The 14,432-nt window shown below is 43.0% G+C and overlaps 1 protein-coding gene across 1 annotated transcript in view; it reads left to right on the forward strand.

Annotated features, from left to right (window-relative positions):
- The window catches only part of ETF1 (eukaryotic translation termination factor 1), a 17,159-nt gene extending 4,370 nt beyond the window's left edge, over nt 1-12,789 (forward strand). Inside the window, exons 2-10 of the mRNA XM_003210253.4 lie at nt 658-833; nt 1,573-1,712; nt 4,783-4,921; nt 5,739-5,929; nt 6,238-6,367; nt 7,097-7,252; nt 7,883-7,947; nt 9,145-9,292; nt 10,706-12,789. Coding sequence (XP_003210301.1) covers nt 658-833; nt 1,573-1,712; nt 4,783-4,921; nt 5,739-5,929; nt 6,238-6,367; nt 7,097-7,252; nt 7,883-7,947; nt 9,145-9,292; nt 10,706-10,788 — 1,228 coding nt within the window. The 3' untranslated portion in view covers nt 10,789-12,789. The remainder of the gene's footprint in view (nt 1-657; nt 834-1,572; nt 1,713-4,782; nt 4,922-5,738; nt 5,930-6,237; nt 6,368-7,096; nt 7,253-7,882; nt 7,948-9,144; nt 9,293-10,705) is intronic.
- The last annotated feature ends 1,643 nt before the right edge of the window (nt 12,790-14,432 follow it).

Consider the following 14,432-nt stretch of genomic DNA (forward strand, 5'->3'; position numbering starts at 1 on the left):
TCCATTTAGCTTAAGCCAGCTGTGATTTGTGGAGTCTTATCTCCTGACTCTGTGCCTGGGGCTGGTGCTTCTGAGCCAGCAGTGCTGTACTTAAGTACACTTTTATTTAAAGCAGAGGGCTTCCCTAGGAGGCACAGTGCTAGCAGGGAAGTAGCAAAGAACGACTGCAACAAAATGACTTTTAGTTCAGTTTTTTTGTGTTAATCTGAGGGGAACAATGTGTTAAAGCAACTCTTGGACTGGTTAGTGCTCCAGCTGTCTGAGAACAAATGGAATGGGCTTAAAAATGTCCTTAAAGTATGTGGCTGCATTGTTTTAAATAACTGCAAGCAGTTCTCAGCTGGAGTTATGTTCTGTTCTCCCCAAGAAGTATGCCAGGTTAAACAAGCACCTTTTGGAGGACTTGACTGTAAGTGGCTAAAACAAATTCTTGGTTATGGAGGCAAATCTTTTGAATAGCCTGTTATATTTTCTTTTCTCTCTCGCTGTTGTCCAGCAGAAGATGAACTATTCTGTTTGCAGTGGGTTGAAGCATCCTTTGAGTCTGGGGAAACCACGGGAAGAGGGAGGAGACGACTGCTGGCATGGAATGTGGTATGAATACACAATGGTACTTTGACTGGTTGCTGCTCACAAGCCGTCTTTTTCCTTTTTCAGCAATGGTACCAGCATGATATCGTTGATCATTCCCCCCAAAGACCAGATATCACGAGTGGCAAAAATGTTAGCGGATGAGTTTGGCACTGCCTCCAACATTAAATCCCGAGTGAATCGCCTTTCAGTACTGGGAGCCATTACATCTGTACAGCAAAGACTCAAACTCTATAACAAAGGTAACTTCCAGCCTCTGTGGCTGCTGGCAAACTTCCCCCACTTGGAAGCTGTCTTAAGTTCCTGTATACATAAGCAGAATTCTGCTAATCGGTTCTATTAGTCTGTGCTGCTGTTTTGCTTTGGTATTCCAGATATTTTGGATGATTGCTTTAGGGATAGCCCTTGGAAATGAGTAGTAGGAGGATGGTCCTTGTTTTTGATAAGTGGGCTCGTGGTTTGGTCCTGAGCAGTGCTGACTCATATAAACCTGGTCAGCCTTAAGAGCTGTTCTACTGTAATTCATTTGCACTGAACTAGTGATTTTCCACTGAGCAGAAACAAGTGCTTGAAAAGGGTTCATCAGTCCTGTCCTGGCAAACAGCCTTCACTGAGGTGGTCAGTCTTGAAATTGATGTCTGGGCACCATGAAATCTTTATGGGGGCGTTCGTTCTTTCTTTGGGTTTTATGAGCTTGCAAGCTTCTAGGTTTAACGTAAGGTACATGTTCCTGAAGCTCTGCTCTTAGTCTTCAGTGTTAGATAAGGTTACCATCTGGTTACTGCTCTCAGTTGTTCAGTATATGCTAAATTGTTTTCCATTGTGGAGATCTGGGAGAGAATAAAGTGGGGGAAATGGTAGGTAAAAAACCCTGGGGCCTTCATGTTCAATTCTGGCTTAAGTCTCAATGCCTGGTAGTTTTTATTGGTTATGTCTTGAACTCTTTCATAGCGATCTAAAATTGTGTTTTATACTTTGTAGTACCTCCAAATGGTCTGGTTGTTTACTGTGGAACAATTGTGACAGAAGAAGGAAAAGAGAAGAAAGTCAACATTGACTTTGAACCTTTCAAACCAATCAATACGTCATTGTATTTGTGTGACAACAAATTCCACACGGAGGTAAGAAGACTTCTATTATCCACTGGTTTTCCAATAGTCAAGACGTTAGTGCTTTGTCAGATTCATTGAAACAATTCTTGGTGTGCATGAGTCCATGGTTTATAGAACAGCTGGCTTTAATTAAGATGTCCTGCTGCTGAAGGCACTGAATGTCTTGTGACTGGCTAATATGCAGATATGTGTGATATTCACTGAAAGGAGTTGAAGAGCAGAGTCCACCTCCTGCTATAGCTTTTTTATAGATTTTTATGGCCCAGCAAGCAGCTGCTGAGTTTGTGTAACCCACAGACATTAGCTCTTCACTGTATTTGGAAGCAGTTCTTTTTTTTTTTTTTTTTCTTAACCTTAGAGGCCCATAGATCTTATTCCAAGCCAGGTCTTAAAGTAATGCCAAGATAACTTCAGTGCTGCCAGTCTTGATAATGGATGTGTTACCTGAGACCCCCGATGAAGAAACCTGCATGTGCATCAGGGGTGAGGAGGGATTATTTTCATCCAGCATCTACGTATCTCAGTCAAATTAATGGTTTGAGGCATATTTAAATTAATGTGGATTCTTGTAGCTTTAACTGCATGAGGTCAGTTTGTGCCTGCATCTGTTTTGGCTCTAGCAGTGGCAGTCTCAAAGCCTTTAGTAGGTGACAGTACTTCATGTCCTTAATGTTCACCACAAATAATGTGTGAACTGATACACCTTTGACCTATGAGGTGTGACAACAGGTTACAGCTCTTGCAAGTTCAGCTTGAGCCCATGTGTCCATAGATGTCTGAAACCAAGGGGTAAACGAGAGTCAGGGGCAGAAAGCCAGGGGAGATATTTGTCCCTGCAGTTGTTGGCAGTGGGTAGATGGTGATAGGCTGCTTCTGCCCTATCAGGAGAGGGATTAATTTGGTCTTGGCTGCAGCTCCTGCTTCAGGGCACTGATTCAATACAGGAAAGTAGCTGCTGCCCAACGGGCTGTTCCCAGGAGGCAGCTGTTAATACTCTTGCTGGTGTGTAGCACTGCTCAGCAGGAGAGTGCCAATAACTTGAGAGGAATTTTTGGTAATTGATACTACTGATGACGTGATTACTAACATCACCTTTCTGTGGTGGCTCTTTGCACTCCTGTGTCTTATTTGAGTATGTGCTTATTTTTACTTGGTATTGTCTGCACTGCAGAGTCAAATTTAGCTGTGAAAGCGTACTGCACGCTACCTCAAACAGAGAGGTGAGATGAGGTTAACAGTGGAATTCAGATTTGTCTGTGATTCTGTGATTGTTGGGTTTGGTCATTGAGCCATGCTTTTAACCTACTGGTTCTTGATATCAGGATATCTGCCAGGGCACATAGACAGATGTCAAAGGGAAGTGAGGACATGTTAAGGAGTGGAAAAAAGGGCCTGATCTTCAGCATTAGGCTGAAGTGGAAAAAGGACACCTCCCAGGCTGAAGGAACAGAATAAAGGCATGAATTCCTTTTTTGTACTTGATAGGTTGGGTAGTGGAATTGCTGACAGAACTAACGAAGAGGAAATTGGGGGAATTGCTGATCGTTGGATACTTTAAGAGGGGATCAAGAACATCAGAATCGTAGCCATTTGCTGTCTGGCAAGGGTATCTGATAAGATTTTCTCTAGACATGTTATTGCCTGTGTGAAACTGAAGTAACTTCCCAAGAGGGATATGAACCCTAATGTGTTTCTGAAGGCTAGGATTTACATTGACTTATTTTGATATCTTGGCTGGAGCATTCATTCCAGTCACACGATTTGCTTGGCTCTGTCCCAGTTAAATAGATTGCAATGTAATATGCCACTTCCTCATCTCATTCATCCCTCTGCTGAGGAATTAATACAGAATATTTACTTTGGCCAGAAGATTCCATTAAACCTTAGTGTCTGTTTCTTTTAAGCCTGAAACCCGTAGACTCGGTTGTGTGGGTTTTGGATAAAGATGGCTGGTTTTTATTCTTGCTGTTCAGCCCAGTAATCAGGCTGGCAGGCATGCAGGCAGTTAGGGATCCAGTGGAGTAAACCACCATCACTCTTTCACTGTTAAATTGGTGACAAAACAATTTGGGACTCTCCAAGTTCTCCATCTGACTAATGTATTTCTGCCAGCATTAGATATAACATCAGAAAGAAGATTGCTATTCTGTTCTTATTGGACAAATCGAATTGTTTGTGTGCCGTGCCTACCAGTTTGGGCTGCCTTAAGAGGGAACAGGAGGTGACAGATTTCACTGAAAAAAGAGTTGACGTAACCTCAGATGTGCCACATCAGCAGAATGAGGGCTAAGCAAGAAATCAGACAGTAGGAGCTTGGAAGCCTTCATACTGTGCAATTGTCAGTCAATGCGAATGACCTTACAAGAGGAATTTGGTTCCCTTCCATAGAGAAGAAACTTGCTCCATAACTGTTTTTTCAGCAAAAGACACTTATGACTCTATAGCTCTATAGTTATTCACAAGGCAGTTATTGCTACTGTTAAATGAATTTTGCTTTGTAAGGCTGAATTTGTCATATCTTCTTTAGATAGCTCACTGTTCTGTCTTTGGGGCTCCTGTAAGTCAACAGGTGCAGCAGAACAGTACTTGTGATGGTTGGAGGTTGAGCTTTCTTGGTGTTTTGTAGTATAAAGCTGAGCTGACTAATAGCCCAATCAGCTCACTAAGCAGGCTTGGCTTTCCTGGCTGGAATGCCAGAATTACTCTTCCGCTCTTGCCAACTGAAGAAGTGATGCAGCCTTGTGGAGGTATGATTCCTTTAACCTAATGCTTTTCCAGTGCTACTCTTTAAGGTTTTACTGATACACCTGAATGTGACAACATATGATGAGCTGGTAACGCTGTGAAAATAATTATTGAGCTTAAGCATTAGTTTCTTTCCATATCCTTCATCATTTAAGGTGTAACCTGGAGTAGTCCCAGCTTCTGAACTGCCACCCTTTGTCTGATTTATTTGTAACAACCTTAAGAATTGTGTATTGAAGTGAAGTTTATTGAGGTATGTTGTGCCTGGCAGTCATTTTGAACCAGGATCCACAGCAAACCAGTTCTTCATGGTGAAAACACTTCTCTGTTCCAGGCTCTCACAGCGCTGCTTTCTGATGATAGCAAGTTTGGCTTTATTGTAATAGATGGTAGTGGTGCACTCTTTGGAACTCTTCAAGGAAACACCAGAGAAGTCCTGCACAAATTCACTGTGGATCTTCCAAAGAAGCATGGTAATGTGCTTGTTTATCTCTAAACTGCTCACAGCTGAATACCAGTGTGTGAGAGGGGATGTAAAGGTAGAAGCAGGGAACTTAGCCTGGATGTGTACAGCTGAACTCAGTTCTTTGCTCCCTTGAAATTTGACAGCAAAGCCTCAAGTCTGAGCCTTCTGTCAAAATTAATGAATCACAGTAATGTGCAGCTGATCTCCTTAAAGGGGTACTTGTTATTTCTTGATGCATCTGGCCATTTACTTGATTTGGGATCTCAGGCAACAATGAAAAGCACAGACCTGTTCCTTGCAGGAAGCACAGAGGCGTAGTGGAGCAGGCACAACTCTAGTTCCATTATGTTATGCTGTATTGCACTCAGCCACCAATGAATTTAGTGAATTGTCTGTTAGCTACTCTTGGCTTATTGTCCTACCCTACAGCTACAGAGAAGGACGTGTTTCTGTAGCAGAGAATACTGGGTAATAGTGCGTCAGCAAGGACGGTATGTGAGGCAGTGGAAATAGCTTTGACTGAAGGTACAGGATATAGAGTGTACAGATGTGCAACATCTCCATAGAGTTGCAATCTGTACTTAAAAATAAATAAATAAACCAGCTGTGAGATGCATGGAGAAAAATCTTTCTGTGAATAAATAACTCCATTTGCTTTCTGTTCCATCTGAATGCCCCTAGCTCGGCTTGTGGCAGACTCATTCTGAAGGCTGCATCTGCCCTTGGCTTCACTTACTCAGGGCCCAGTGGGGGCCATGTACTAACAACCTTCCTGAAATGAAAAGTCTTCCAAATTGCTACCTCACATCTGTTCTCTTGTAAAGGTAGAGGAGGTCAGTCTGCCTTGCGTTTCGCTCGTTTGAGAATGGAGAAACGGCACAACTATGTAAGGAAGGTAGCAGAGACGGCCGTGCAGCTGTTCATTTCTGGTGACAAGGTGAACGTGGCTGGTCTGGTTCTAGCTGGATCGGCCGACTTCAAAACTGAATTGAGTCAATCTGACATGTTTGATCAGGTGAGTGGCCTTCTCTGAGTGATTCTCAAATGTGTAAGCTGTTGGTAGTAACTTGGTGGTATTACAGCACCTCTGTTGTAAGGTGCGTGTCCAGAAACAAGTAACCTTGATGTCTGAAGTGATTGCCCTCTTTTCACTCTGAAAGCTTTCTGAGGTCCCTCTGACTCAGAACAGCCTCTGCTTACAAGTGAACAAAATAAATTCATGATGTGACTCTTGCCAGCTATTTATTCTGGAGGTGTTACAATGTAGCTCTATTATGGTAAAGCTGTCTAATGCTTTTTGTCTCCTCTTTTTTTCTTGCTTAGCGATTGCAATCCAAAGTGCTCAAACTAGTTGACATTTCCTATGGAGGAGAAAATGGATTCAATCAAGCAATCGAATTGTCAACTGAGGTCCTCTCCAATGTGAAGTTCATTCAAGAGAAAAAACTAATAGGTATTTGACTATGTATTTAGTGTTTTCCTCAGCCAAATGTACTTCACTTTGTACTCTGATCTTGTTTTAGGCCTGGTTGAGTGCATGCACTTCCTGAATTGAGAACAGCACAGCTTGCAGTGATGCTTTCTGTTCTTCAGACACCTTAAATACTGCAGAATTTAATGGCTCTTCAAGAAGTGTTTGCTTTGTTGCTGTTTTCCCTACCAGGGCTCCTCTGACCTTCTGTCTATCATTTCATCAGCAGTTGCCTTGGTTTCGGGCATTCTGGTGACATCGGGATGGGAGGGAAGAAAACATTTCCTGAGATTGTTTGCATCTTCAGCGCAAGAATTAAGATTTGTTTTTGAGATGGCAGTAGAACTGATGCCTTGTCTGACCGTCAGCAGGCAGATGCTGCTGATTTGAAAGTGTAAGGGAGCAGTAGTAACAATAGCTACTTTACACTGAAGAGAATGACGTTAAGTATTGTCTGGTGGTGGATCAGTCCAATTGATTGTTCCTCAGCTAAGCTAAGCCTTCAGATGGATCAAGATTCCTGACAGGGAAGGGTTTGATAGAGCATATTTACTGGTGATAAATCTTCTGAGTTGCATGCTCTGATCAGTTGTCATACACTTTGCTTTCCTACAGCAGTGCTGCAGTTCTGAGTTTCTTCTTGCATTGTTAAAAGTCCATGTGGTGTGATCTTTGTTCATGACAATCTATTTCTTTGTATCTTGGCTGCAGGACGATACTTTGATGAAATCAGTCAGGACACGGGGAAGTACTGCTTTGGCGTTGAAGATACACTAAAAGCTTTGGAGATGGGAGCAGTAGAAATACTGATAGTTTATGAAAATCTGGATATAATGAGATATGTTCTGCACTGCCAAGGCACAGAGGGTAGGTGGTGCTTCTCATGGACCTTCCAGTCCCACAGGAGTTTAACACCTAAGCCATCTTACTTGGGTAGACCGCGCTGGTGAAGATCCTCAAGTAGATCTTAAGAAATGGGTTAAGGGAAAGTTGTGGAGGCCAACCTCTAACTTGCAGTTTCCCTGCTATTCCATAGGACAAGTCTGAAACTAGCAAACTTCCACTATGCAGAAAAGAATTGCAGTGCTAGGGTGATGATTTGTCATAACACTGCCATTGTCTATCTTTCACTAGTGTAAGTACAAGTGCACATCATAGAACGGAGTCTGACTTGAGCTCTGTTGCCATTTGAGGGGAAAAAAAAAAAAAAGAAAAAAACCCAATCATACAGAAATCATATGCGTGTGGCATGATCCTTGTCTTTATTTGTGGTGTGCTGCTTTTTGTGGTTGTTGGGTGGGTTTTTTTCCTTGTAGTACAGTTTCTTGACACCACACACTGATGTGCCTTGTTTAGCTTCCCACAGAGCATCTGCTAGGAAGGAAGGCAGTGTCAGCTCTCTGTATTGTGATGACTCTTTCTGGTCTCCTACTGATTTTAGCCTGCTTCTGATAGTCTCATCTAACCTAATATTTTTTTTTTTTTTTTCCTTCTCAGAGGAGAAGATCCTGTATTTGACACCAGAACAAGAGAAGGATAAGTCCCACTTCACAGACAAAGAGGTATTTTAGCTTTGCAGGTGGTAGTTTTATTCTCAGTGTACTGGTGAAGACAGACTGAATGTCTGGCTTAGTTTGTTGCAAGCATGTGAGCATGATGACCTTCCATGCACTCAGAGGAGACCTGGAGAGGGCAGTCTGTGGCTCCTCAAGTTCAGCTTCACTGTAACCTCTGGATTTTGCTCTGCGTTTCTCTGTCCAATCTTTCATCCTGCTTGTTCTGAGGCTGTATAAATTAGGTTAGGTGACAGGCAAGATAGTGTCTTTGACCACCTTCAACCCATTCACCAGAGGAGTTTGGTAGCTGCTATGTGTCGTGTGGTCTAAGGTCCCAGATATTACTCCCTGCTCTTTGCTCACTGCTTCAGTCAATATAAATAAAAAAAAAAAAAAAGACTATAAGCTGATAAATGAATTTGAATGCAAGGGAGTATTTGCTGCTTGATAAATTTGTAATATGTATTTGTCATTGATGTCAATGCATTTCATGCCTTTACAGGCTGGAAAAACTCAAGAAGGTGGGTCTGTATTGTTTGATAGTAGTGCAAGCTGGGCAAAAGTCTGTCCTGTATAAAAATGGTGGTCATCTGTCTCTTGCATTAGGACTGCCAGCACAGCCATTCCCAGCCACTTCTTCTCCCTTTGGGGGTAATTGCCAATTTCTTCTGTGTGCAGAAAGTGTACGTTATTATCTGAAGTGATGTAGTGTTTCTATGCCAATAATCACTTGACCTTCTACCTATAACACTGTGCTTTTTGCCTCTGTATTTGCATAGACCAGTATTTCCCAGAGTAAACAGTGCCTGGTTAGGTGAGTGCCAATAAACTGTTTGCTGGGTACAAAGTAAGCCTAAGAAACAGCGAAAATTAAGTGCAGCATGAGGTGACAGTTGAGTGGAAGAATAAACACTTCCTCACTGACTTCCGTGGCATGGAAGCCCAAAACAAGAGCTGTCAGTATTTAATCTCTTAGCACCAGGAGTCTTGTGCTTGTGCCAGCAGCGTCTACCACTGAGACCATGGCAAATGTCATGCTGCTCTGACCTGTAGAGCATGAAGGCTAGTGTGTCTGTCTGCAGACAGACAAGACACTGATGTTGAAGGCAAAGACAATTTGAAACATGAGTGTTATTGGCAGTTAACATGCAGTGACTGTAATGTTCTTTTTTCTTTTTTTTTGCTCCCCAAATGTCTACACAGACTGGCCAAGAACACGAACTGATAGAAAGTATGCCCCTTCTGGAGTGGTTTGCAAACAACTACAAGAAATTTGGAGCAACATTGGAAATTGTTACAGACAAATCACAGGAAGGATCCCAATTTGTCAAAGGATTTGGAGGAATCGGAGGTAAACTGCAGAAGAAAAATGTTGCTGTGTTTTGGTTTTTTGCAATGGGTGATCTGATAATTTGGTGCCAACAAAAATGGAGAGCTAAACAGATGAGTCCTCCTCTTACTAATCGTTGCACCAGTTTAAGAAAGCCATGTTCAGCAGGGATCTCCAGCACGTATTCCACATCCAGTGAGATGATGGTGCATGTTAGACAGCTGTCACTTTCAGACTGTTCCTCAGATTGTTTTGTCCTTCAGAGTGCACAGGGGGTGGGTTCTTTTTTCCAGGTGCTGAATTTCAGAAGGGCTGTGAACTGCTTCCATCTGTATGCAGCATGCAGTTGCTTTGTGGAATACTATGCCCTACTATGTAGAAATGGTGTGTGACAAACACAAGTCTCATTTTTGAAGCAGATGGATATGTTACTTGTCTCTCAAAACTTATCTGTATTTTGCCCTCCTGTCCTAAGCTTCTTTTCAAGAGAAAGTATTATTAGACTAACTCTGTGGAGAAACAAAAGTTCTACAGTCATTCAGTCCATCTCTTAAACTCACCAACAAGCTTAGCTTGTAGTCTGTTGGAGGTGCAGGTAGTTAACAGTCTGACAAAAGTCAGTAGCAGAGCAGAACAAACACACCTGCCACACACCTTGTTCTCCCCAGACTATCCCTTGCTTATTTGTTGATATGCCAAATGCTTTGTCTAGCTAAAATAGACATGAGCAAAGAAGGATTTCTAGGGATTGAAGAACAGCACTCGGAGGAAATAAGCTTGAGGAGTTTGGCTGTGTATGAAACAGCAAGCTTCTAACCTTTTGAGGGCTTATAATTGGAGGAGTCTTCTAGTCTTGTCAGATCCGGGCTCTTTGCATGGTTGGATACTGTTTGCTACCAGGCTTCAGTTCTTGCAGTTCCAATAAACTTCACCTAGCTAATGTTTCCAGAGATAAAAGCATCCCAGAAACCTGGCTTGGTGTGGAGGTTAAGAAGAGACCAGGAAGACAGCTGCTGAGTTCAGCTTACACTCCACTGTAAAAGTTGCTTCAACATCAGCTGCTCTCTGAACGTAACTGCTAGGCCTTAGTCACAGCAGTCCTGTCAGGGCAGATGACCTATTTCTGGTGCTTCTTGGAGATATGGTCCTCCTAGAAGTGGACCACTTTGCCGTAAGGAAACTGGTCTGTGCTGGGCAGGTAGGTATTTCTTTTGGCAGTATATTATGTTGAGCTGTGACTCGTGGCTGTGCCATTCTCACTACAGCAGTGTCTGCTGTCGGCCAGCAGCCTGAACTTACCGTGCAATACGAGTACAAAGTTAGCTTCTGCAAGTTCAGGTGAGAAACTCTTGATGTACAGGGAGGGAATAAACTTGTCAGTGCTGTCCTAGCTCTTTGAATTTGGAAGAAGCTAAAGTGTGTTGTTTTTACCAGGTATCTTGCGGTACCGAGTGGACTTCCAGGGAATGGAATACCAAGGAGGAGACGATGAATTTTTTGACCTTGATGACTACTAGGTAGTCGACCTGGGTCCGGCAAAACGTGCCTCGCCCCTCCAGCATCCAACCCAAGGAGCAAACTCATGGTGGAAAACACAACAGATCCCTGCCTTAGAATTGGAACATTTCCAGAACTTGATCCACAAGCATTGGATATAAAAAAGCAAAACCCTACACTTTGATTTGTCATAGTGTCAGTACAGCAGTAAACTACTAAGTTCCTATATGCCACTTTGGACTAATTTAAAAAGAATCCCAATTTTTACTTTTACTCAATGGTGAAATTGGTTGCTCTTGTATTTTATGAAAATGATTTTTTTAACCTTCATGATGCATTAACTGCTGTAAACCTCTTCCTTCAAAAATTAATAGAAGTAAGATCCTACTGGTTTGTTTCTTTTTACTTTGATTGGAGAAATCAATTGCTGCATTTTGCAGCAACGTGACCCATTTACATGGCATTCTCAGCTTAGACTGCAGAAGAAGAAATGTAATGAAATTGGAGCCATTCATTCTCTTCAAAAGAATGAGAAAGCACTTACCTGTGCTAGCTTTATGAGGTGTGGCTTGCAAATTCAGATGGTTTGGGGAGGCTTACCAGCCAAACGTGCTTTTGCCTATTTGCAGAAGCACTGCTCTTACAGACTAGGAAATGCACTTCACTGATTGCAATGAAAATGCTGCTGAGTTCTTTGGGCTTAATTGGATTTGAGCAGTGCAGCCTTCAGATTTTTTTTCAGTGTTGACAAAAATAAACCTGATTTAAGTGAAGTAAGGTACACTTTGTTTTGTTCCTCAGTCTTTTTTTTTTGCTTTAGGACTGCGTAAGGTTTCCTTGATTATGTGAATTTGATCAAACCCACAGTTCTTGAATGGAAGCGGGTGATTTCCAGAAATAATCAGTAATCTGAGTCCTTGGCTGAAACCTTAGTGCTGGTGATTTGGGCCACTTGGTGCTGATGAGCTTCAACACAACCCACCTCCCAGCACTAAGGAATTCTGTTGTGGCTCTCAAGAGTCCTGTAAATCTGATGCGGAACTCAATGCACCCTTAACGGGTTAAAACTTCTGGTTGCATCAAGACTCGAAAGCTTTTTTGTCATGCCTGCTATGTAGGATGCGTTTCGATCTGCTAGGAATGGCTAAGGGGTTTTCAGGTGGTCCTGCAGGCAGAGGATGAAGTCAGTGGTGCAAGATGATGCAGGTCTTGCTTCTTTTGGGGGTCATTGGGTTCTCTGATGGGCACTCTGATACCGCCGTGCCTGGGAGTTCAGTTCTTCCCTGGGATCGCTCTGAATGCATCAGTCAAAAGCAGCTTCTGTTGCTATAGTTGCATACCTGCCTATTTTTTTTTTTTTTTCAATAATCCTGTTTCACTTGAATGGAGGAGGAGCTCGTCTTAAACTTCTGCCACACTGTTCTTTGAGGTCCAAAATTACTGTCATTGTGAGCAATATAACTTGTAACCCTGGTTTATAACCCGGCAGATGGCTTTGCTGTTGTTTTCACATCAAAGCTGGAATCTCTCTCGGAAGGTGTGACTGGGTCTGCCATAGGTGTGCACAAACCCAGCTTTGAGCACACCTGCGGCCTTCACAGCGGTATGTTCTGGATTTTGCCATTGTAAATGGGTCTAATGTGACATGACAAAACCAGAAAAATTGGGTGTAAATTTACATTTTTGAATATACTGCTTGTTGTTTCACATGATACGTTAGGGTATGCAGCTCCTTTTTGTAGTTTTTATTTTTACTATTTAAGTTTGGAAATGATGCCAAATTTTTGTATTTCTTTAATCAATGTGTTCTCTTCAGTGATATATATTGCATTATATATTGATGTGTATATCAATATATACTGATATGTATTACACTTACACATACAAACACGTTAAACGGGGGTGAAAAATCCTAGCCTTCGCATACTATATAGCCTCTGCAGAGAGATCCCAAGCAGTGATATCTTGGTGTTGTGATGTACAGAAATGGAGAAGAGTATTAAACCATATTTAAGAATATAGTATGGACTCCTGATTTATTTCCTTTAGTCCAGGAAACGCCTGCTTTACTCTGTTCTGTGCCTGCAAGGCTTCAGATCCAGAGCTTTAAGGTGGCTGCTGCATAGCTGAGCTTGAGAACATCTTGTTTCCTCATTATGCTGAGCTGCTCTCTTAAGCTGTGGCAGAAATCTGACTTCAGAGGGGGATAAAGAAGAATAAACACCACACCAATAAAAAGTTCAGATGATGTTGTGCTGTATTACCTAAGGTGGTCTTATAGAACTATGGAACTGAAAAAATACTTTGCAGGTGCAGGAACTGGTGCTTAGTGCTCCCATCACAGATCACCTGAGTGCTGAGAGGCCCCTGTTACCCAACCCTTCAGAGCTGTACTTGCTGTACTCTGGCCTACCTGCTGTAGTTTTCCCTGTATCCAAAGCAGATGCATCGATGGCTTTGCCAGAGGGCAATATGTAAATATGCCATCAATAGCAGGAGTTCTTACAGATGCTTTAAATCACCCTCCTCTGCTCTCACCTGGCAGTGATTGTCTGAAGCTGAACACCTTCCCTTGTGCTTCAGTGCCAGGACAGCAGGATGTGTGCTGCAGCTGCTGGGCTGCTCTTCCTTTCCATGTAGGCTAATACTGCAATAAGATTTGCTGCTTCTCTGGGGCAGTTTGATATGGAGCTCTGCTTCTGAGCTCCCTGTCTTGCTCCTTGGTCTGTGCTGTACAGGCTGGTGGTTCTCGGGTGCCTGGGTGCTGGAGGCCGTGGAGCTGTGGCATTTCTGCTGATAAGGTAAAAATGATGCACAAAATGCTTTGCTGTGTGCATCCCATGCTGTCTGCAGCCCTGGTACAAAAAGCTGACTGCATTCAGCTTGTGGTGCAGATCAAAGCGTTGAGCTGAGATCAGCATGAAATGAGGCATCCCGTCGGTCAGGGCACGTCATGGGAGAAGCAGGAAACATGCACCCAGCCTCACCACTTGCTGTAACCAGGCTGTGGATGTATGTTGTTTTCAGGAAAAGCAGACATTCCTCAATTAACCTTTTAATGACCAGCAAATAACCTTTTAACTACCAGCAAACCTGGTTTCTGATGTTCAGTCTTGCATTCCAAGGAGAAAAAAGGAGCAGCAGAGCCTGGCTGTTGTGGATGGGTGCCCGAGAGCTGTCCAGTTAATTTTCCCAGGAGCTCCATGGCAGATGTGCTTGGAATCTGCTGTTACCTCCTGTGCTAATCTACGTGGCTGCTTCTCACATCTCTTCCTCTTCATGTCTCAGTGAGAAAACACAACTGGGTCTGCTTTCAGAGTGGCCATGTGAGCGGGGCCGGGTCCCCTCACTGTGTGTGTCTGGCACCTTCCAGCTGGTGGACAGCAGTGGCACTCGGGTCCCTAACATCGCCCAGGGAGATGTCAGCAGAAGGATGAGGCCAGTGAGGAGAAAAGCGGTGAAGTTATTGCTCGTAACTGCTGACATAAGGGCACCTATCTCTTTGGCCCTTCAGAAAGTGCTTTTGTTGCAGGCTCGCTTCTGTTTGAGTTGCGAGGGTCAGCATTAGCACTAGAACTGTCATTTGAAAGCACTGACTTAGTCTTTTTTTTCACCCTGAATAGTTCTACAGGCTCGGGTTGGTGACAGGCACCTATTCTGCCTG

The sequence above is a fragment of the Meleagris gallopavo genome, chromosome 15 (genome assembly GCF_000146605.3).
Source record: "Meleagris gallopavo isolate NT-WF06-2002-E0010 breed Aviagen turkey brand Nicholas breeding stock chromosome 15, Turkey_5.1, whole genome shotgun sequence".
In the NCBI taxonomy this organism is placed as follows: Eukaryota; Metazoa; Chordata; class Aves; order Galliformes; family Phasianidae; genus Meleagris; species Meleagris gallopavo.